The sequence below is a fragment of the Protopterus annectens genome, chromosome 11.part0 (genome assembly GCF_019279795.1).
Source record: "Protopterus annectens isolate FY-2018-M chromosome 11.part0, PAN1.0, whole genome shotgun sequence".
NCBI lineage: Eukaryota > Metazoa > Chordata > Ceratodontiformes > Protopteridae > Protopterus > Protopterus annectens.
The window spans coordinates 191,770,054-191,795,708 of NC_056745.1; the positions used below are offsets into that span (position 1 = coordinate 191,770,054).

A 25,655-nucleotide genomic window follows, 5' to 3' on the forward strand; every position below is an offset into this window, starting at 1 on the left:
CTGTTATTAAACCATCTTAAAAGCAACAATGATGAGCACATGCATCTTTAATATTTTGTTCAGAATCATTCTAATGATGGCACCCAGTTGTGACATTTTTTATGTTCTATAAACTTTTACTATTTAGTTAACAGATTACTAAAAAGAGCTACGAAAGCAAAAATTCTAAATGTCTGTCTTTTTGGTGTCTTGAAACATTTTAAATTTATAACATGATATTTGGCAAAGATATATTACAAAACTCCATCTATTAAAATACTAGAAATTTTTACTTGCAGCATACACATACAAACAGTCAGGTGCACACACACACACACACACACACACACACACACACACACACACACACACACACACACACACACACACACACACACACACACACACACACATACACCCTGACAGACTGATATACATGCACACATATGTAGGTGTGTGTGTGTGTGTGTGTGTGTGTGTGTGTGTGTGTGTGTGTGTGTGTGTGTGTGTGTGTGTGTGTGTGTGTGCCCCCATGTGATTCCCTCTAACACACTCACAAATAAACTGAGAGGACACTTACCAGACTCTGCAACTTCTGAAACAGGCACACCTTGCTCATGAGCCATAAATCCAAGCACAGAAAAAATAGCAAAGCCAGCAACAAAACTCGTCCCACTATTCAGACAGCAAAGTGCAAGGGAGTCTCTGAAAACAAAATAAAAAAATTATAAGATTTTCTGTTACTGACTTTCTTTATGAAACTACTGTAATAACGAAAAATAATGAATCAAATGCTTTTTGAAAAACATAAATTTTTATAAAACTACATGTCTGTCCCATACCCAGGATGACAATGCAGTGTTAACAGAGTGGAATTGTTGCACTAACTTGTGCATATGAAAAAAAAAATGGGTTCCTTTAGGCTTGGATCCCAATTCTGCTCACATTCTAACTTTAAGCAGACTGCTTGGCAAGATTGCAGGATAGGTAGTGGATTTACAGAAAAATGTTGGTCATAAAACCTTCTGTATTAGCTTTTTGGTCATTTTTGTTGGACTACTTTGTATAAAATTATTTTAGGCTCAAGGTTTGGCACACCAGTCCATATTTGGTTACCAAACATAAGCTGTGAAGGGCTTATTCCGGTGGCAATATATAGAAATGCTTGATATGCCAGGAGAGCCCTGTGAGGATCCGTTTGTCTTGGTATTCTTTTGGTTGATTGTACTGCTTTCCCAGCTTTACCATTTGACTGTGGATAGTGAGGACTTAATGTTTAATGGTGAAAACACAGTCAGCAGCAAACGGTTGAAACTCAACATACACTGTGTACCATTGTCTGTAACCAGTTTGATAGGTAGACCATACCTCAAGAACATTGTTTTGAATCTGACTGTTAGATGTTGGCTAGTTGTAGCAAGTACATGGATTATTTCTATGGCATGAGAGTGATAGCCTACAACTACAAGGAAGCCTTTACCTTCAAATTGACATAAGTCACTAGCTATATTTTACCATGGACCTTGAGATAATGGTTTTGGTGTCTGTATTAAACAAGTCATTTAATTTGTTGCAATTACTACAATAATTATTTTCCATGATCTTGGTATACACGCCACAGAAACTGCAATTATATATGTACTGAGTTTTGATTACATCATCCAGAACATATCCATTTAAATATTCCATCATGACTATTCTAAGTGATTTATGCAATTTTTTAATACTCTTTCCTAAAAATCTGTATTTCTATTACTATATAAGACACCTATTACAACTCAACTTCTATTAATAAACAACATAAACTATTACAAAACCATACAGAATACTGTTATTATGCAATATTACTACATGCAAATGAATTCTATGTATTCATCCTCTCCTTAAAAGTCAATCACAGTTCTTCTGTTTTGAGATATCCCTTCGTTTAGGGAGTTATTATTACATTTATCATAGGAAATAAAATCAGAGGCAATATAGACAGATTAAAAAAGTTGACCCTCCCTATTAATGAAAAAAAATCTATTCTGAATTCTCCCTAAAAAGCATTCAGTTTTATTAAGCCATACCAAATAGCTTTTTTCTGTACAAGTTCCTCATAGCTGGGCATCATGATACCTATACCAAGAAATGTAGCTTCTGTTACAATTGGAATAGCAGACTGAGAATTGTTTTAATTATTTTGTTTGTCACATAAGTGCAGTCTCTCAGATTTCTCATAAATAACCATACATCAATTATGTTTTGTGCTTCTTCTATATTCTTTGGAATTTTATTAATATTTTGTTCCAAATTAAATGTTATAATCATCAAATCATCTGCATATGCTAAAAGGGAGAGGTGTTTTGTATTTGTCATGCAATGTGAAAGTACTGCTTGCAATCTATATAATAATGGATTATTAACAAACATAAATAAGGTTGATAATGGACATCCTGTTTTAATACTGTGAATAGAAATTTAATATTTGTTTCTGACTGTGAGTATAAGTTCTGTGGAACAGCATAATAGAAGATCAGGATTCCAAGTCTGCGAAGCAAGTGCTGAACAAAGCAGTTTGTTTTATTTAAAATTCACACAATGTCAAGCGCTTTCACCCAGGCACTCCCAGGCTTTTTCAAGACAAATGTTACATAGTTTGGTGGGCTCTTATATATCGCTCCTACCAATTTCATAAATTCCATTGGTGTACAATTATTCAATCATTACTAAAAGGCTTACTTCCACTTATAATTTAATCATGTATCCAGTAATACTTTTTTGTGCTAAAAGATTGCTATATAGGACTTTGATGTCAAAATATAAGAACAGTGGAAGTAATGGTCTGTAGTTTATGGAAATCATGGTAGCATTACACTTTTACATTTTTTATATATTTTTTATACATTTTTAATATGTTAATTCAAAATTAAAGATATGTTGTATGGGCAGTGGACATCAAAGTCCTATATAGCAATCTTTAGCACAAAAAAGTATTACTGGATACATGATTAAATTATAAGTGGAAGTAAGCCTTTTAGTAATGATTGAATAATTGTACACCAATTGAATTTATGAAATTGGTAGGAGCGATATATAAGAGCCCACCAAACTATGTAACATTTGTCTTGAAAAAGCCTGGGAGTGCCTGGGTGAAAGCGCTTGACATTGGATGTACTTTGTGTTTTTAACGCTTGTGTGAATTTTAAATAAAACAAACTGCTTTGTTCAGCACTTGCTTTGCAGACTTGGAATCCTGATCTTCTATTACCAGTTGGTATTTGTACGAGGTTTTTCGATTTTGGTTCTGTGGAACAGCATACTATTCTAGAGCCTATCAAATGAATTCTATATTTATGAGATCAAATTCTTTAGAAACATCTAAATGAATGAAGTCTATAGTGTTATCTTTTGAAACCATATTTCTGAATTACCATATAATTGCATGCAACAATTTATTAGCCTTTGCTAGTTTCCTATTTGGACAGAAACCAAACCACACAGGATACAATATCTTATCTAAATGTATTATTCACTTTGAATTAATTGCCTTTGCTACAATTTTATGATCCATGTTAAGGAGTAAAATGGTTCTGTAAGATTCTGGTTTTAATCCATCCAATATTTCTTTTTTAATTAACACAATATCAGCCAAATTTATAATATATAATTTCCCCTACATTTGGAATAGTCATAAATCTAGTTATTGTGTGGCGATAAGGTGCTAATTCACATATGAAAACTTGATAACATTTGGCTATAAATCTATCAGGACCAGGGCTATATTAGTTCCAACCAAAAGTATTTACTATAATATGAACGAGGATCTTATAAAAGCAGGAGTCTTTATAAATATGACTTGTGTATTTGAGACAGTTAACCATAAATTATTGTTGCAGAAACTCAAATCACACAACAGGCAACACCATAACTTAATTTAAAAAATTATTTTTCTAACGTGCTTTCAAATATTTGCTGACAACCAATATTTATCAGTTGCTAGATCATACTTAACTCTGGGGTACCCCGAGGATCTATTCTTTCATCTCTGCTCTTCTGTCTATTTTTCAATGTTATAGCACATAATCTTCAGACTCTAAATCTCACTCTTTGTGCAGATGATATTTTACTTCTAGAAGTCAATAAATCTCATACTAACATTCAAGCACATCTTCAAACAAACTTTATGAACATATGAAAAGTGGACAGTAAGTAACAAGTTCCTTCTCAATTCTACTAAAACAGATGTTAAGCTCTGCTCTTTGTCACCTTCCCAAAAGTCAACAAGTTACCTAGTATTCTCTTCACAGACACACTGGTTAATACTAATCCAAATGTACCTGAAAGCAAATACCTAGGACTAACCCTAGACCAATCTATCTCTCCTTCAAAGCACACACTGACAGTTTCACATCCAAAGTTGCCTCTCATCTCAAACTTTTCTCATTTCCCTTCCCTAAACAACTAGAACACCTGTCACCAAAAACATACTGCTACCCAAACTTGAATATGAGTTTCCCTTTCTATCTTTGCACGCCTCCAACTAAAATATCCACAAAATCCAGATTTTAGAAAACAAAGTTTTTAAATCTTTTACTATTAGCAACTCCTCAAATACACTAGTGCAACTTCATTAAAAATCTCTACTGGTTATCAGTTACAGCTAGAGCTTCTTATCTGGTAAATTGTCTACTCTTAAAAATTCTAAAACTTAGATACTTGCCCCTTCAAAAAACAAATTACCTTTGAGGGAAAAATCTTTCTCCCTAAGAAGCAGTCAGAAGAATGACATTATACTTATTAGACCACCTTTCAAAAGATCAACAGGTGAAAAACATTCTCATGACTAGTTCATGTCTTGCAGAATAGCCTACTATCCGAAATTAAGGCCACCATAAAAGACTTCAAAAAAGCTTTCAAAATCATCTTATGAAATAATCCAGCTGCAGGTGCTCTAGGGACAAATGGTAATGGTCTCACCAAACTGACAGCAATGAAGTGTTCTACATTATAAAGAGTCACTTTAGAGGACTTACAGACTATTTCATTATATAATATCTCTGTTTAACTGACTATACTGCATTTGCTTAATTCATACGCCCTATTGTACTTATGCACTAATTTACACTATGTGTACATCTGTGTAACACTGTTCAAATTTCTGTTATATCTTTGCAGAATTTTCTCAGTTCTAATAATTGAATTTTTATTCCATTCTGTGGAGCCTGGGTATTTGTTCACCTGTAAGATTGTTTCATTTTTTTATGTTATTGTATAATTAGCTCTGTTATAATAATTGTGCATTTGCTCTGTTCTATGGAACTTGGGTCATGTCTGATAGTAATTAAATAGCTAAGTAAGTAAATAAATAAATAAATAACTAAATAAATAAATAGATATGTATTATCCTCCCTTAAATCGTGCATGGTATTTTCTGGACTTGAAATCTCCAGTGATAGCTTAGATGGTCTGTATATCCATTCTTTTAATTTACTTAGATCACTTAACCACTTTTGAGGGTATTTTTTTTTTCCAAAATAATTGTTTTTAATAGTATCAATGTATTCTTGGATTTATGATAACTAAATCATCTACATTTTGTATTTGGAGTATCATATTTTTAGATTTAATATCTTGATTTTGAGATTCAAGTAATTTCCCAATTTGATGTAATTGTTGTTAGTTTTAAATTTTTTGTATGAAATATTACACTCTGTTTCATTTCTTAACTCTAATTTGATTTTCCATATCAGCAAATATTTATCATAATTTACAGCTAACATTTGATTTAATACATCCAGTTGCTGGGCAATTACTATCAATAGAAGTCTTTTCCATATTAAATTTTTAATTTCAAATGTCTTCATACAACCATAAATTTTAGACTTAAATGCATCCCCTTTGTTGTTACATGAAACTATCAAACTGCTGTTACTTAGCTAATATTTTTTTTATCTCAGATTGGATATATTCAACAAAATCTTGTAACTTAAATGAGTTACATAGAATCTTCCTTTTATTAATATTTTTTCTTTATGATCATTACATGCTTTTAAATGCAATAAATAATGATCTAGCCAATATATACATGTTGGTTCTATTACCTGATACAAGTCAAAAGATATAAAGAGCATATTCAAATGAGAACCTAATCTAGTTATGTGTAAAATATGTGTATAACTTATTTTATTAGGAAAGCAAATTCTCCAGCCATCAACAAGGCTTTCTTATTTGAAACAAACAACTATGACAATACTACTCCATGTTTTCTATAATAGGACATATGTTTAGGAGGACTTGAAATGTCATTCAGTATAGTGTTCCTAGTCTAATGTAATTAATACTGATACATTTTCAACTTCTTCTAGTCCATCTGATATATCATCTAAAAATTCTTGGCAATCAACAAATAGTGCATAAACAGTTTCCAGCATTATACTGAAACATGCGAAACAAAAGATGTTAAAATAACCCTTCCTTTCTATCCACAGTAAATTGTATCTATTTGAAAAACACAATCTTGCTTAAAAATTATTGAAAGCCCCACTGTTTTTTTAGACCCCAAATTACCAACTATCTCCTTTATTCATGAACATTTAGACTTCACACATTCACATTGTACACCATTCTAATGAGATTCCTGTAATAGAAAAATATTTCCTGGTCTACTTTCCATGCTACATTTATGCTCAGTTAGCCAACATTAAGTAATGTCATTATGAAAAAACATATAAATCAGTTTAGTATATATCTTTATTTTGAATAAAAAGAAGAGATCACAATGCCACCACACCTATGTTATGACAAGAAAATGAGTGCTTAAAGAACACAAGTCTATAACGTCCAAAAGTTCTACTTACTGAGACCATTGGAGGAATCAAGTAAGGAACTTGCATCATAATCATAATACCTCAGACTGTGTGTGGCTTCTGACAAGTTTCCTTTTGCAATCCCCGAAACAAATCCCCACTACTACATTCTGATCAAATTTGTCTAAACACTGTTAGAGTCACAGGAACGGATCTTGCTAAAGTAAGGTGTACGGCAGGGTTACGGTTACAGTAAGCATGCATTTTTAAGTATAGGCAAGATCTTCTACAGTGGAAAAATGAACTGTATCTCCTTGAAGGTGCTATTTGCAGTGGTACTTCACTGCAGCTTTCATCATCTAAACTAAACTGAGTGCTAGCAATTCACAGAATTACTTGCATTTGGAAGACATCATTATATACTATAAATCATATAACCAGATTTTTTTTCTAAATCCATAGCCATATAATATCTGTGAAATTTTCAGATTTCTGGAATTGTATGTCTGTTATATTTTACTATGTAGTTGCACAGTGATCACAAGGAACCTTTTATTGACTTCAAAAATGGCTAAAGCACATTTTATTTTTAAGCATTTCAATAAGATAAACTACTTCTGCAGGCCATAACTTATGCTATAAATAACAGTCTTTCCCTCACCCATCTAAACCTCAGACAGTGAGGTGTGTTACCTCCTTAGTAGTTCCCAAATGCAGGATCTTACCAATTCCTTCTACCATCTTCAGCAAAATAACAAGAAAAGCCATTTCAGGTAAGGTCAAAGGATAATTTGACTGCTGCCCACCCTAAGCCTATTTCTTAAAATGTTTTGTGGCACATTAGGAACCAAAAGAAAAGCATACATATGGATGCCTTAGTTCATTCTGTTGTTTTTTATCTCCTGTACACTAAATCATGCATAGGCAACATGAGTTTTGGGATGTGGCTTTAAAATGGTTCATTTTGGTCACATATATGGCAAAATGATGTAATTTTGGTTAAGATGTATGTGTTATATGGAATTTAAAAAGCACTGTTTTAATGTGTGTTCAAATAATTATGTGATTCTAACCACCAGTCTTTATTATAGAAAATAATTTTTAAAAGGGAAAACAAATAAAGCCAGCGCACTTTATTTATTTATTTATTTAAATTTGTTTACTGGGATAGTGCACTGATCAACATTGACTAATTTCAGGCACCGCCTGGTCAAAATATAAAACATTTCAGAAACAAAAAATTCAGAAATGTAAGCAATAACAGAGTAGTTCTGATTAATTATGTAGAAAAAAATGTACATTCTAGTGAACATGCACAGTGGAATGTCCAATCAAGAGGAATGTCATGTACAATACATATATTAGTTTCTAAATTGGGTCAATCTTCAGTGAATCTTGAGAGAGGAAAAGAGACTTGGAAAGGAATTAGGTTAGCTGATATATTCTGTGTTGAAGCAAGATTATTTGCTTAGATGAAGAAATGGCTTTCGAGCTGCATTTTGAATTTGGAATAAGAGTTGATTGACTTAATATAGATGGGGAGTGCTTGCCAAAGTATAGGTTCCTGAGAGGAGAAAGTATGTGCAGTGATATGGAGTTTGGTTCTAGAGGAAATGACATTTAATGTGGCTTGTGAGTAGTGTTTCAGATTGTATGAAGAGCTTTTTTTTCTTGAAATATAGCTGCAACAGGAGTACATGTGCACAGCTGGAGTAGTTTGTAGAGTTGGGATCTTTAAAGTAAGTTCAATCTTTGTTTTATTGGTAGTCATTTGCCCTTTTCTGGGCTGATACAGTGATGGTTACATAAAGGTAAGTTTATAATGAATCAGCAAATGCTGTTAGAGATAGTTGGGGGTGTGGCCATGTTTTTCTTGGAGGCAGAAGCAAAAATTGGGAGCCCATATTCAAGTTGAGAAAGAAGAACTCTTTTGCCAATGACAGCTCTGGCTGGCTGGGATAGAAAAGAGAAGATATTTTTAGCCCAGAAGAGGAGGAAGTTTATTTTGTCTCTCATGTTGTCTATGTGGAAATGGAAGTTTAGTGACTGATCAACTCGGTATTTGAACGTATACATTACCTCTATGGAATTGTTGGGTTGATCAAAGACAGTTAAAGAGCCAGGTACTTGGTGAATATTCTGTAGAGTTCCAAAAGACATAATTTTGGTCTTGATGAGGTTTACAAGTAGTTTATGTTCATGAGCCATTGGTGGAGCTCCTGTATGTCTGAATGGAGTTGGCATTGAATGTTGGTGTGAGACTGACCTAATCAGAAAAGGACCATGTCACCTGCATACACGATAAGTCAGAGATGGGGGAGGTCACAAGGAAGTTTCTTAGGTCTGACTCTAAACCGGTTACAAGTGGTGTTCCCCAGGGCTCAGTACTAGGACCCCTCCTGCTTGGCATATACTTCTCAGAGGTACAGACGAGCACAGGAAGACTATGGCTGACCAAGTTCACAGACGATTGCAAACTATAATTGACTCACTGGCTGACGCAGACATCCTCCAAATGGGTCTCACTGAGATGGATACCTGGTGTCAAAATCATGGCCTCAAGCTAAATGCCATAAAGTGCATAGTTATTCCCTTTGGACATAGAAAAGTACCTAAAAACTACCACATAGGTGGTAGTCCCCTAAATACGGAAAATGTAATAAGGGATCTGGGGACCCAAGTAGATAGTAATCTCTCCTTTGATAATCACATTGCCGAAGTGGTTAGAAAATCCTTCTATGTGGCCCACCTAATCACAAAAGGGTTTGCATCCAGATCAAAAGAGGTCATTATGCCCCTCTATTCATGACTCATCAGACCCATCATAGAGTACAACGCCCCATTTGGGATGTACCTTACAAGACACCTGCAACAGCTGGAAAAACCACAGAAGTACCTCACCAAGAGGATCACTGGCCTCAAACAGATGCCCCATGTAGCTCGACTGAAGAAACTCCAGCTGTACTCGGTTGCATACCGTCTGCTCAGAGGTGATCTCTGCCAGACATACAAGGCCATGTCCCACCCAGAATTGATGGACATGCTCCATCTAAAGAAAACCTTATCCCCTTGAGTCATATGCTCTAGGGATCTAAACCTCACCACAACAATAAATAGGACGTGCTGGAGGGATAGATTCCTGTCCCAGAGACTTCCCATGCTTTGGAACAAGATTCCAATCTACATTAAGCAGAGCTCCTCGCTAGCACTCTTCAAGAGAAACCTTGATGAGTGGTTGGGAAACAGAAAGTTTATCCCGGGGATCACTTCAGTGGCTCTGCTGGACAGAGGCACAGGGAACTAATCTAAGGGGAAGGCAAAAGCCAACACATTCTGGCTAGGCTAACAAATGCCTTCGGGCAGATAGCCTAGTACCTACCTATGAACCTATTAAATTAGAGAAGAAGAGGGGACAAGAATGGATCCTTGTGGTACACCTTTGGCAAAAGGTGCAGATTCTGATTGGGAGGATCCTGTTTTAACTCTGAAGTGTCTGTCAGTGAGGAAATATTTAAACAAGGGCGCAGTGTCTGGACTGATACCAACTTCAGTTAGTTTGCTTTGGAGAAGATAGGGATCAATCAGGTCAAATGCCTTTGTCAGGTCATAGACAGAGTTGGGTGTAGACTAACTTTTCAAGAAGTTTACCCAGAATTGGGATGATGGATATTGTCCGGAGCTGAGAGGTATTTTCTATGTTGTTTTGCTTTGGGAATCGTATAATTAGAGCTGTCTTCCAAATCTGTGGCATGATGTTTTGTGTGAGACATACATTATACAAAATATACATGGTGTCTGCAGTGATATATGAACCAGGCACTGATGGTATTTAAAACTGAGGAAGCTTAGCTGACAGATATAAACAGATGACTGCTCTGTCTTAATGCTTTTTATTTTTGTTTTTTTTTTTTGTTGTTGTTTCTGATAATTAATAGCAGGGAGTATTATGTACATTGCTCTGAACTTTGCTTAATGGGGGCTGCTAGCTATACAGTGCTACAGTGCGCCACTCCACAAAGTGTTGACTGCTGATTGTTTTACTTGTGGAGCAAAATAAAAACATTTTCTGAATTTAGAAAGATAATGTGCAACTGCATATTTCAGACAGAGTAATAGCTAACTTTGTTTGTGCACAAAGTCAGTTAAAGAGGGATGCACAGCTACTTACATTTCTACCATTTTTTCTCAGTCTATTCAACCTCTTGCTTTAGTAATAAGGTGTACAGTGTAACATGTTAGGGTTACTTCTTCAAATATATTGCTATCCACTTAGGACATATTAAAAGAAGACTGAATTAAGATATATTTTCTTAATAAAATTAAGCTCATAAGCAATGTGTTTGCTGATAGGTTGTGGCTTAAACCCTACTGTTGCATTAAGTAATTATTATACAATGGATGACCAGACAAGGGATTTTCATCTTAATCAAAAAGTTACCTGAGGGGAAAGAGCCCCACCTCTTGCTGTAAGAGATTCAGTAAGAAAAGTCTGTTTCCATGATGTGGTATTTTGCAGTTCAGTGATACATTAGCTGCAATGAGGAAAGATCTCATTATTGGCTAATCTGCATATCTGTGAATTGCCATTACCTTTAGAAAGCGCACATCAACACTTTCCTGTTTAGTTAACACTGCTGGCTCATGCACTGTGCTGGCTTTGGTACACACCTTCATTCACACATTAAAGCGCACACACACACACACACACACACACACACACACACACACACACACACACACACACACACACACACACACACACACACACACACACATCTAAGAGTTGAGATAATGGCCTCAAGGTCTCTTCTTATGTTCTTATCCTAGACATCATCAGTCACATATCTCCACAGTCGGTTAATAATGCCAGACATTAGAATACACAATAGCTCTGTTGCTCTATTAACTCTTTATGTGAGTCCTCATAGTTTAAATAATCTCTCTGGCATTTTCTAGTTTATCTCCCAGCTTGTCACTGATGCCTGCCCCCGATGTCCCTCAAGATTCATGGACTAATGCAAGCATTAGATCATGACAGATAATAGAGCTTCGTACTTCTTACTGCGTACAAACCCCCCTAACTACACTATCAGATCAGTTAATGTAACGAGTTAAGGCTCCTGTTCTCTGTGTAAAGGGTGCAGGATTCCAAACCTTCCCCCATCTTTCATGTTACACCATTTGCTTTTACAGAATTAGGTAATATGTTACTCTTCCCTGATGTCTATTGGTAGTGCAGAGGACAAATTTTTTATGAGGGATGTGTGAGGGTAGAGGGTTTGAGTAGTTTTAGTGCCTTTAAGGTACACTATTTAGAGTATCATTGCTGTTTAGTGTTTCCCCTGAACCAAGCTGTCCATTTTTTCAATAAGTGCCCTTAATGCACACTACGAAGAGTCTCCCTGCTCTCTAGTGCCCCCCACATTGCCATTGATGCACATTGTTTAAATGTAAGCTCTAGTGGCTAGTGCCCCCCCCAACTCTAACTGCCATGATTTTAATCATTAAGGCTGATTTTAAAGAATTATCCCTGGTGGCCTCTGTTGTCTTCTGCCCACATCTTGGTTATGTGCCATTAAAGTAAAATAGTGAGGAGTTACACCCAGTAGCTAGTGTTCCCTCCCTGCCCACATCTTCTATACAAGACAGTAAGGCAAAATTGTGAAGAGCTTTCCATGGTGGCTAGTGTTCCCCACCTCCCATGTCTTTTTTAAATGACACTGAAGCATGTTATTAAAGATGTATCAATGGCAACTAGAGGTTCCTCTGACCCACATCGTTAGAGTTAGACCCGGAGTCTACTAATCCTCACAATTCATGTCTTTAAAGTTACACCTGGTGTCTAGTGGTCACCACAATGCTGTAGGATTTCCCCCAACCCACACACACACACACACACACACACACACACACACACACACACACACACGCGTACACACATACACACACACACACACACACACACACACACACACACACACACACACACACACACACACACACACACACACACACACACACACACACACACACACACACACACACACCAGTGTAAGTGCATGTGCATGCACACACTTTGCTTTGCCCTTGTGATCATCCTGCATTACTCACACTCACTTTTGAATTATTTCTAAAATAGTAAATGCCTCTCTCTGGAATGCCTCAGTAGCACTTAGCAAGGTGCAGGGACAGTGCACCATGGTGCTGCACATCTTCACGTTGAAGCAGTGTGTAGGGCTATCTCTGAATCACAAACAGCTACCATGAGGTGTACACCTTATTTATACCTCACTGTCACCTTACCGAATTGGGCCTTTATTATTCTTTCAACAGCAGTTTTATATGACTACTTAAATACTTGTTAATTTTTTTTTATCTAGATGTTGCACATGTTCCTAACTAAATTCACACCATGATTGAGTTGGTGAGTTTGGCATATTCATGAAGCAAGTTTTTCTGTTAAAGACAGAAAACGCACATCTTTAAATATTCTTAACATACATTAAATGTTCATTTGTACTGAACACTTTGCAGTTGGGAAGTTAAACAGTATGGGGACTGTTTTGAGATTACCATCAGTACAATCCCATCAGTAAGGAGAGTTGATGTGATTAACATGTTAAGTCCCAAAAACATACTGCACTACATTTACTGAGCATTCAAGGACCATTAACATATGAAAACTATGAACTTGTGTTTTCACTCATGCATAATAGCTAGAAACACAGATGGTTCACAGCATCTGTCTCTGACACCTCATCCCCTTGGTGTAAGTCTGTTAATTAATTCTGGTTAAAGCACTGTTTTAAGTCTGTTAATTAATTCTGGTTCAAGCACTTGGGCTTCAGGCCAGTTATTTTACATTAAGAGGGTCCGTGGTCTGCACTCTTGTGGGAGGAGAGGCTGGACTCTACCCTTCTGAGCTGGGAATTTCTGGTTAAAGGTTTATAGTGCCTGAATATTTGACCTGTATCTTACTGAAATTGGTACACCTTGTTTGCTGTAGCATAGACTAGATCCAGGCCTGCTGAATCTAGCTTTGTTTGTATGCTTGTTGTTTGTTTGCTTGTTATTTCCCTGAAATGCTAATTCCACCTAAAACGTGGTTTTTCAGCAGTTCTGTGGATCCCTAGTGATATCTGCATTGCTTACTGTACTTATTTCCTTGTTTCACTTGAAAGAAAGTTACTGTTTGTCATTTTTGCATTTAAGTTACCTGTCACACATTACATTTAAGTTACCTGGCACTTGCTCACTAAGTCAGCACTAAAAAATTAAAAGCACTACACCCTCACAAACTCCCCTTGAGTATCTTCTTCCCCATTGGCCCTTTTTTCAATTATAAAGGAATTCCCAATACTATTCTAGCATATCCAAAGGTCAGTTGTCAATCTCCTCTCTGGTCCAGCTGGTGAATCTGGGAATCTTGAGGCAATGTTACAACTGCCTCGTATACACAGACAACCCTCTCCTCCTCAATCCAACAAATTACAACACATGTGAGAGATGCAACCATATAGCCAAACTGGAGGCTAAGCTCTCTCAACTCAGTACTCGCGTAACCAGTCAGGAGGAGAAGGAAACCACACTCACTACAATTCCAGTCTCACATAGACCTACAACAACAGCAAACCAAACACATAAACACACAAAAACATACTCGGAGGCTCTAAATAAAAATCTGCCTAAGCTGCAGAGACCTCCAAAGCAGACACCCAAGCAACCGTTACCCCAAAACAAAACACGTGCAACAAATAGCTCACAAAGCCAGTGTGCCGAACAGTCACAGCCCTTAAGGCTAAATAACACACCTGATATACTTGTAATAGGTGACTTAATCGTTAGGCACACTGACGTCCCACTCACTAGGCTGAACAAGGTGAAGGTCACGGTGAGCTGCCTGTCGGGCGCTAGGATCTGCCACATAACACAAACACTCAGGTCACTCCAACACAAGTACAAATATGACTCAGTCATTGTCCATGCTGGTGTGAATGACCTGAGATGTACCTCCCTGGACTACATGAAAAGAGACATAGAGGAGCTATCTGAGCATGTAGCCCAGGCCGGTATGACCTTGACCTTGAGTAGCATCTTACCCTCACCAAGAATGATGCCACAATATGAAGACAAGATGATCAATTTCAACAATTGGCTTAAGTACTGGTGTCATTCAAAGGGGATCCAATGCCTGTCAGCCTGGGATGACATGCTCAACAAGCCACGATGCTTCGCTAGGGACGGCTTGCACCTGTCACCCCTGGGCTTTTGGATATTGGCAAAGGCTCTTGCTACCCCCATAGTGCCTTTTTTAGGCAAGGCTCATAAGACAAATCCACCTCCATCGATATCACAAGGGATAAGAAACTAAGAGTAATGCTACTCAATGCCAGAAGTCTAAACCTCAAGATGCATGCACTCAAAACTCTCCTTAGCATGGAAAACATCGATATCTGTGCAGTAACAGAAACCTGGTTCAAGGCTCCCGACAGCACCCCAGCACTACCAGGTTATACCTCATACCATGCTTTTCGGCCCCAAAACTTGGACCGAACCACAAAAGGAGGGGGAGTATCAATATTCGTCAAAGATACCCACACCTCCAGGTTGGTGGCGCAGCACAAAGCATCAGAGACTGTCCATGTGCAACTAACAATGGGTAAAACTGCCTTCCAGTTTATAGCCTGCTACAGACCACCCTCCCAAACCCAGGAACCCCACTCAGCCTTCCTGAGAACACTGGAAAATATGAAGGTCTCTCCAAACACCATTATATTGGGTGACTTCAACTACCCAAACATAGACTGGGAGCATTACTCTAGCTCCAACACCCTAGCCCAAAGGTTCCTAGAATTTATAAACTCAAATGCTATAGAACAACTTGTTACCACTCCCACAAGAGGGGAAAACATACTGGACCTGATCATCACCAACATGGGGACTTTATGCTCCAGACCAGAAGTGTATCCCTCACTGGTAAGATCAGACCATAAACTAATCTCACTGGATATTCACATCCCGACCACACACCCTGCCCAGAAAACCACAGTGAAAAACTTCTCTAAAGTAAATTTCACACTCCTCAAAACCGAGGTGGAATCCTTCAAAGCCCCCGGGCCTGTGGAAAATATGGCCCAGACCGCAGAATCCTTTATAAACACATTCTATGAACACCTTCAGGAATGCATGGATCATGCAATCCCAAATAAAACCAAGACCCAATCCTCCAAAGGCAGACGTCCTGTCTGGTGGACCCCAGTCATAAACAAACTATACAATAGAAGGAGGAAGCGACTACATGATAGAGCAAAATCCCAAAAAGGGAAGGCATCTCTGATCAGTATTAGCAAAAAACTATGGGCACTCATAAAATCGTCTAAGGCCAGCTTTGAGAGAAAAATTGCACAGGACACTAAGGATAATCACAAGGCTTTCTTTAGTTATGTTAGGAACCTGGGTGGGAATTCCCAGATATGCTCAGAATTAGTCCAAAATGACAAAAAATACACCGAACCCACAGACATTGCCAACATTCTAGCTAACAGGTTCAGCACAAACCCCCCCCCCCCCCACCAAAAGGGCAAATATCTATCCCAGCAGAGTGCTTCCCCCCTGACATGTCAGATGCTCAAGTAAGAGCCACCCTCTCCAAAGCAAAAAACACAGCATCAATGGGAGCAGACGGTGTCCTGGGCTGCGTCCTACATGTACTCCAAGAAAAGCTAAACCCAAACATAAAACTACTGTTCAATCTCAGCCTTACTAAAGGATATGTACCCAAAGAGTGGCGTACAGCAACAGTGGTCCCTCTCCACAAAGGTGGTGCCTCAATGGATCCTGGAAACTATCGCCCCATAAGCCTGACTAGCTTGGTCTGCAAAGCTATGGAAAGGATCATCATGGACCTCATAAATAAAGATATTGGGGACCTACAGACACTGGATCCTACCCAGTTCGGCTTTGTTAAGGGCAGATCCTGCCTCTTAAACCTGGTCGATTTCTTTGAAACAGTCACCAAGGCCATTGACGAGGGGAAGGTGGTCCGCACAGCCTACCTGGACTTCACAAAAGCCTTCGATACAATACCCCACTCGGGCATTATAGATAAGCTCACCAGCTTAAATATAAACCCCTGTGTCACTAGATGGGTTGCAAACTGGCTCATGGACAACATCCACATGGTTAGAACTGCTGAAGCCATGTCAGACTCCAAACCAGTTACAAGTGGCATCCCACAAGGCTCAGTCCTGGGACCTCTCTTGTTCGGTATATATTTCTCGGAGGTACAGGCCAACACGGAAGGACTGTGGCTGACCATGTTCGCAGATGACTGCAAACTGGGTGCCATAATCGACTCTCCAGCTGACACAAGCATCCTCCAAAAGGGCCTCATAGAAACAGACAACTGGTGCCAGAGCCATGGCCTCAAGCTAAATGCCAAAAAGTGTATAGTCATCCCCTTTGGCAAAAACAAAGTGCCCACAAATTACCACATAGGTGGTAATCCATTAAGTACAGAAGAAGTAATTAGGGACCTGGGGACCCAAGTTGATAGCAATCTCTTATTTAACAACCACGTGGCCAAAGTGGTTAGAAAAACATTTTATATAGCCCACCTAATCATGAAGGGCTTCACATCTAGATCAGGGGAGGTCATCGTGCCTCTTTACTCATCCCTCATCAGGCCCATAATTGAGTACAATGCCCCTTTTGGGATGTACCTTACCAGACACCTGCAGCAACTGGAAAGACCCCAAAAGTACCTCACCAAGAGGATCAAAGGGCTCAAACAGATGCCATATGCTGCCCGGTTAAAGAAACTCCAGCTCTACTCAGTGGCATACCGCCTGCTCAGAGGCGATCTGTGCCTGACGTGTAAAGTGATGTCCAACCCGGAATTAATGGACATGCTGCACCTCAGAAAATCCAAATCCCTTCGAGCTATGTGCTCGAGAGACTTGAACCTCAGCACTGAAATAAATAGAACATGCTGGAGGGACAGATTCATAACCTAGAGGATCCCTTCACTCTGGAATAAAATCCCAGTCCAGGTTAGGCAGAGTCCCTCATTGACTCTCTTCAAGAGGAATGTTGATGAGTGGATGGGAGATCGTAGGTTTATCCCGAGTATCACTTCTGTGTCACTGTTAGACAGAGGTACAGTATACTAACCTCGAAAAAGGGCATAGCAAAATTAATTTAAAATGGGTGGCAAAAGCCAAACACACTCTGGCTAGGCTTATAAATGCCCTAGGGCAGATAGCCTAGTATGAACCTATGAACCTATGAACCTATGAAGTCTGTGTGTGATATAAAGGCTTTCTTGATCATTAATAGAACATTAACATTCTCTGGTGATAGCTTTTATTTAACTGCAGAATTTGATTCCTCTTGCTGCAAACAGATGAACTTTGGGGTCAATGGAATCTGGAGGAAATATTAAGAGCATGCTTGTGATACTGGGTTCTTCATTTGTAATTTAAGGCAATAGGTCTGAATGCCTTGCACTGGTAGTACTCATTTGGTCCAAGCCATGCTTTAATGCTGCCTAATCAGATGAACCCAGCTCTATAATACTGCTATCTAAATTAGCCATATGATGGCAATACACTTTTGCACATGATGCAGAAATCTCAGAGATGATTATAAATAAGGTGGGACCTGGGGATCTTTCCCTGTATAAAAGCAGTAATGAGAGTACTTCTGCTGCATAAAATATTTTTCTTCCATTTTTGTACATTTGTCAAGTGCTATTTCAACAAAATGTGCTTCCTGAACCACCATGCTTGAAACGTTTATCCGATAAAAAATATTTCTGTATATTATATTAAATATATAAATATTACTAATGTAAATTATTACACAGTGTGACCCAGCTTCTAAGGCTTTCAGAAAAGTAGTGACAGCAACAGTAATTTTATTAGGAGTTCCTCAAAAACTTCCATCTCTCAGTGTGGTGGACACACTGCCCCAGTTTAATGTTAATTTACTTTTAAATACACACAGGTTTCAGCTTTCGCACTCAGCAAATTTTATTTCACTGACTGAGCATTTTTGCTCTGTAATACACCAACTACAGGAAATTAGTCACAGTGGGAGAGGAATAAAACTAACACTATCTAGATTCTAGATAATCCATACAGTCAGCAGACTTGATGAACCTTCATTAGTAAAATAATAGTACACACGAGATTTTTCTTACCTAACCAATACAATCTAAAAACAATTAAGGCAGATTAGATAAAGTGCCAAGTGTCCATTCTTTATAAAAGTGGCTTATAGCAAAGATGAAATATGCAAGACGGAAAAAAGCTGATTCAAAGAGTAAGAAAATAAATTCTCCAACCTGAAGACAAAGAAGGAAAGGTCAATATAATTAGAACATTGTAGAACTCTGTGGTAATGAGTACTGTGTAAGTCATTAGGGAACTGAAAAAATAGAAGTGAACAAAGACAAAGCACCACCAGATGCAACCCTTGTATATGATGCAGTAATAGGTATAATTAAAGACTATGACATCACATGAGGCATACAGACCAGTGATAAAGACTAGGATATTTTATACAACTTTCAAACTATGATATCACATGGTGCATACAGACCAGTGATGCAGGGCAGGATGGAGTGAATGCAAAGAGCAAAGGTAAATGCTTTGCTAAAAGACCCCTAACAGGGAAAAGCCGAAAAGACAAACAACAACAACAACAACTAAGACTAGTAGCAATATATCTGTAGTCTGAAAGTGGCTACATAAATTCAGTGAATAAAAAAAAAGGAGGTTAACATTGTATATACCTGGGGTTTGGGCATGTCTGATAGTGGCTTGAATTTTGAATCTCTCAAAACTTACTTGAAAGCAAAACTAAAAGACTCCCTAACCTTTACCTAATGTATCTGTGGTATACACATGATAAGCCTGTGGCTACTACCTCCCTACCAAATGTGAGGTTCTGAGCACCATCAGGATATGACTACAAAGTCCAGAGTAACAGAAAATGCACGTAACACAATCAACTACTAAATTCGTCATGTACGTTTACACTCTTTGGAGTATTTCAGCATGACTAATACAAAATTACCACAATGTGAGAGGATTCAGAAAGGACACATTAATTACATGTAAAAGATGCTTCTGAAGCTGTTCATTGGTTGCTCGCTGATAACTATCTACAACCCTTTAGACTGATTCTTAAATGTATAGAGAAGTTTATGGTAAAAAATTAATTGCTTGGGTTTGGGTTAAAGCTGATTTGTAAGAAAAGCACTCACTATTTGTTTTAATAAACATTACATCGTACTTGGTTGTGTGTTCTCTGGCAGAGTTTCCTGTAAGTTTTTTAGTTTATAGCTGATCTGTATTTGGGCCACAGACAGAACAAGGGAGTCCTTGCTTTTTTTTTTAAATAGCTATTTGCACAATCATTCACAACTGGTAAAAGTACCATCTTGACAAAGTAACTCACCATAAAAGAAAAATAATCCAGCTCACCCTGCAGTGAAGTGACCCTGTACTTGTAATATTAAATAATGGGTGTAGGAAGCAAATGCATTGGGGTATGGCAGGATCTTTTATCTCCAAAGAAAAATTCATTTTAATTAGTGTGATTCTTTTTTTTTTTTTTTTTTTTTTTAATAAAACAGGCTTTACACACCAATTTCATAAATGACTGACTTTGACTTTCTTGGTAAACGCAGCACCTTGAGCCAAAATAAGCACTATAGTTATCCCATACTAATTAATATTCTAGCACTAAAACAACAAAAAAGCATGGTCTCATGGATTAATAATCTACAAAATATCTGCACAAATATGAAGACAGAAGCAAGATACCAGTGGCAAGACAATAAATATGTTCAGCAATTGGCGCCCATAATATCAATTAACTGTCTCTTAATTATGGAAATGATGATTTTATTCTTGCAAAATATGTGAAATACTTTAAAAAGTATCTGAAGGTGTTGTATAACAAAATATTTTCTACTGCTGTGCATATCTGGAAACATTTTTTAAGCATGAACTTTTATTGACAAATTCAGAAATACAGCAGTAGTCTTTATACACTGTATGCCAGCAGCATACAGGTATGAAATGATTTCACTGATCTTGAAATAATTAGAAATCTTTGAGATATACCCATAGGGTTTAAATACATGTGCTTTATACCACTTTGTAATACCATTTGCTGCCATTGTTATAACTGTAGCCCTCTCCTCTCGGTCACTTTCGCCAGGATGATGGACTGGCTCATCTGCACTGAAGTGGTAGTACATTCAAGTAGAAATAAGTTGGCACTCATAACACTTACTCTCCAGAAAAAAGGCCAGGGGACAGTCTGATGGATTGCATATTATCTCTTCTGAAGGCTCATGCAGCTAAGAGAGTGACTTCATGCCACTCTCTCTCCCTGTAGGCATGGACATATTTCCAAAACATGCCCATTATGTCATAAAACTCACACAGCTCATTATCTCAACAGGGACTCACTATGCAGTATTTTTTAAACTTGTACAGTACATTTGTAACATATAGCAGAGCTCACGCCATGCTTTTATTCCAGTACAGCAGAACAGCATTACTTTTTTTTCCTTTTTTTGTTTGTTTTTGAGTGAAGGTGGAGCTTCCACTGATCTAGGAAATTATAACTCCATCAGCCTAACTAGCCTGATCTGCAATGCCATGGAGTGCATTATCATGGGTGTCATTAACAAGGACATTGGCAACCTCCAAACACTTGATCCCACACAGTTTGGTTTCATCAAGGGGAGGTCTTGCTTGTTAAATTTGGTCGACTTCTTTGAGACAGTCACCAAAGCCATGGACGAGGGGAAGATGGTGCACAAGATCTACCTTGACCTGGCCAAAGCCTTCAATACTTTTCCCCACTCAGGTATAATAGATAAACTCTCTCAACTAGGCATCAATCCATATGTTACCAGATGGGCAGCAAACCGGCTCACTGACAGAGCCCACCTAGTCAAAATAGGAGAAGACACCTCAATCAGTAGACTTGTAATGAGCGGTGTACCCCAGGGATTGGTCTTGGGGCCTCTGTTGTTTGGGATATTCTTTTCTGAGGTGCAGGCCAAAACCAGTGGGCTATGGCTGACCAAATTTGCAGATGACTGCAAGCTGGGCCCTGTCATCAATTCCTCTAGTGATGTGGACATCCTCCAAGAGAGTCTCACCCAAACAAATGACCGATGCCAGAAACATGGCCTCAAACTGAATGCCATAAAATGCATCATCATCCCTTATGGGGAAAGTGACATCCCCACAAATTATCACATTAATAACAAGGACCTAAGCATGCATTCAGATGTGAGGGACTTGGGGCACCCAAGTTGAGAGCAAACTGACCTTTGATCACCATATTATCTCCATTGTACGGACAGCTTTCTACATGGCCCACCTCATTAGTAACGGTATCTCATCCAGGGACAAGGTGGTCATAACATCCCTCTATTTTCCCTTATAAGACCCATTATTGAGTACAATGCCCCTTTCGGCATGTACCTCACAAAACATATGCAGCAGCTGGACAGACTACAGAGGTTCCTCACCAGGAGAATCCAGGGCCTCAAACATCTACCCTACACAGATCGGCTAAACGCCCTGTCCATCTACTCAGTCTCATACAGACTCCTCAGAGGTGACCTCTGTTTGGCAAGCAAAGAATCTCAGACCCCACCTTGATGAGACTCCTGCATATCTGCAAGTCAAGCTCCACTCGAGTAACCTGCATGTGTGATCTCACCCTGGTCTGTAACATCAATAGGACTTGCTGGGTGGGACAGATTTGTGTCCCAGACATTCCCCCATCTGTGGAATAGACTCCCTCTTCACGTTATGCAAAGTACCTCATTACCCCTTTTTAAGCACAAGCTGGATAACTGGATGGGGAACAGAAAATATACCACTGGGATTCCACCTTTGTCCCTGCTGGACAGAGGCATCGGGTGCTGATTGTCAGCACATGGGATAAATTCTTGGCTAGGCTTGTAAGGGCCTCAGGGCCAATACCCTAGTAACTTCTTATGATCCTAGGAAGATGTAGTCAGAGAAATTATAGTGAGACAATGAGGATGTCTATATTTAAAATCCTCTGATGTAAGTGTATGTATCTGACATGCATTGCTCATACTGCATTTCATCTATTTCTATATGCACTATTACTTAAACTTCACTAACAAAGTGACCTGTTTGTGCTTTACAAACATGAGTCAATATAAATGCACTCGACAGTCTGGCAATGCATGGTGCGTGGCAGCTCCCCCACTAGCGCATGGTGCATGTTATGGACAGGGCTGCAACTCATGTCAGACAATTTATTTTCCAATAGTATAATGTTGGGCAGAATCTGCAACTCTGGGTCAAAAGGGTCAGCGCTCATTCTAGCCCATTTATTTTATGTCTGTGATACTAGACAAGAGCACCTCTGTTGAGCTGTGTTTGTTTCAGAGAGGGTCACAGGACATGTCAGCTAATTCATTTTGTAAAAGTACAATACTAGGAGGGTCTGCAGTAGTTTGGTAACAGGGTAACCATTCATATCAACGCATCCATTTTTAGTCTAGCAGAAAAGCGTTTCCTTGTTGAACCGGTCGTTATTGTTATTACTGGTGTGAGCACATTTCACTTTGTTTCCAGACCATTTCTATTTCAATCAGTTTATCTCTGTCAATCATTTACAATTTAAGTGATTACAATCCAGCTTGCCTCAACTCTGGCAACATTTTTTTTTGCACCTTGTGTAGCTGCTCCTTCTACGGTCGTGTGCTGATTGTTCTTTTCTCCATGCCCATTTCTTATTCAGCCACATCATTTATTTATTTGCTTTACACCTTAGAGAAGAAATGTCAACTGCATATGACTAAGTAATGTAAATTAGGTTTGAAGAAACATATAGTTTACAGCCAACCTGATTATTCCTGCCATCGTATATATAACTACTAGTTTTACCCTACATCTATAAATATTTGATCATCTTAACAATTACAGATTCTTTAATGTTAGTGTGGTTCGTTCACTGGTTACTATAACTTTAGGAAAAACACAGCTATGCATGTGTGTGAAAGATATTTCCAAAAAGGTTAATGTCTGGACAATTAAGGGGATAAAGGTAGCAGTTCAAATCAGAAACAAGAGGAATTTCTTTATCAGTCTGATTGTGTCCCTGTGAACATAACAGTTTCTTTGCGTCACTGATTATGATTCTGATGTTGGGAAGAGGAGGGGTGGGCTACATAGAAAAGTAAAGGCAGTAGTTATAATTGGGACAGGGTAGCATTAAATAAATTGCATTTATTGGCTAGGGGCTTTGAGACTTCTAAAATGTAAGACACAAGTAAACTATGAATATATGAGTTCTGAGCTGGAGGGTTTACAACACACTGGCTACACTTCAAAACTTAGTAACACTATTGCTGTCAAAGAATGACATCAGCACAGTCATGGTGTCCAGTGTAATAGTGTAAAAGATTATCATACATTCTTGTACACTGAAATAAATAGATATTTCCCCCAACTACATTCTCACAAATATTCTGCTACAGCATTATTAAAAAATCGTTGGCTTCATTAATTGATGATCTGCACTTTGGAGCTTCACCCTGGTACTTGAAAACATCAGTCTGCTCCTTACAAAAGCACATTCCTAGAAGTTTACTTTGGTTTGTCACTTGTAAATATGATTGAATTAACATATTTTTGTAAGGAATTGTGTTGTTTTTCTTTAACCTGCATGGACAGTAATGCACTTTTTTTTTGAGTGTGTGTGTGTGTGTGTGTGTGTGTGTGTGTGTGTGTGTGTGTGTGTGTGTGTGTGTGTGTGTGAGTGCATATTACATTCCCATGGCTGCATTAAAAGTATGACTGCTGTTCAATACCTTGGTCATTGGTATGATATGATTTTATATAAACACACACACACACACACACACACACATATATATATATATATATATATATATATATATATATATATATGTATACACACATATATATATATATATATATATGGATCTACTTTGCTTCTTTGAATTTCATTTCACTAAATTTCATTTTACTCCGACCGCATCGCTGAAAACACAAATTACTGAAAACTCATTTCATTACCTCTCAACTGTCCAAATTCTTGCAGAATGTTTTTGGTCTGTTCCTCATAAATGTTTTTGGTTTTCTGGCAAATGATTGGCAAATCACAGAAGATAGACCTCAGAAAATAATAACAGGTACTTTAGTTTCAGACTTCAAAATTTCATCCTAATTGAAAACCTGTTATTCTATCAACTTTCTAAGTTTATATGAGCAATATTTAAAATTGTCCCTATTTAGGGGCCTTTGTCCCCCCATTATTTATGGCTTTTGTGACATAGGGAAAATACTGCCAGCCCAGCTATCTGGAATTTTGTAAATAACTCTATGTCATCTGTGAATATTAATATGATTTTTATAGAAATGTCACAAAAGGAAATACTGCCAGCCCAGAAATCTGGAATTTTATAAACAATTTTATATCATTTGAGAATATTGATATGATTTATACAGAACTGTATATTATTTACTGAGCTAGGATGTATCCACAGTGTACCCTGCTGGAACATAGAAGATTAACCTGCAAAACCCATGAATAGTTGAGGTTAATTTACTTTATAGCTGGTCCATAAACAAAAGATGTTATCTCTCAGTTTCAGTTCAGTAGCAGACACAATGTCTAGAGCTGGAAGTTTTTTTTTGTATTGTCCGGAGAAAAGTAATTACTAGGTTTCAAATGTAAAAGCGTTTTTATTGTTTTATGACTTTCAAGATTTGCAGAGATCTGAGATATATGAATTTCTCACACAGAGGTGTTAAATTCTGTTAAGTTTCTCAAAAGCAATGAAAGTCA

General features: G+C 37.9%; 1 protein-coding gene across 1 annotated transcript in view; it reads right to left on the bottom strand.

Annotated features, from left to right (window-relative positions):
* The window catches only part of LOC122815260 (sodium- and chloride-dependent GABA transporter 2-like), a 942,619-nt gene that overhangs the window by 112,398 nt on the left and 804,566 nt on the right, over positions 1–25,655 (bottom strand). The window contains exon 8 of the mRNA XM_044087611.1: positions 560–684. Coding sequence (XP_043943546.1) covers positions 560–684 — 125 coding nt within the window. The remainder of the gene's footprint in view (positions 1–559; positions 685–25,655) is intronic.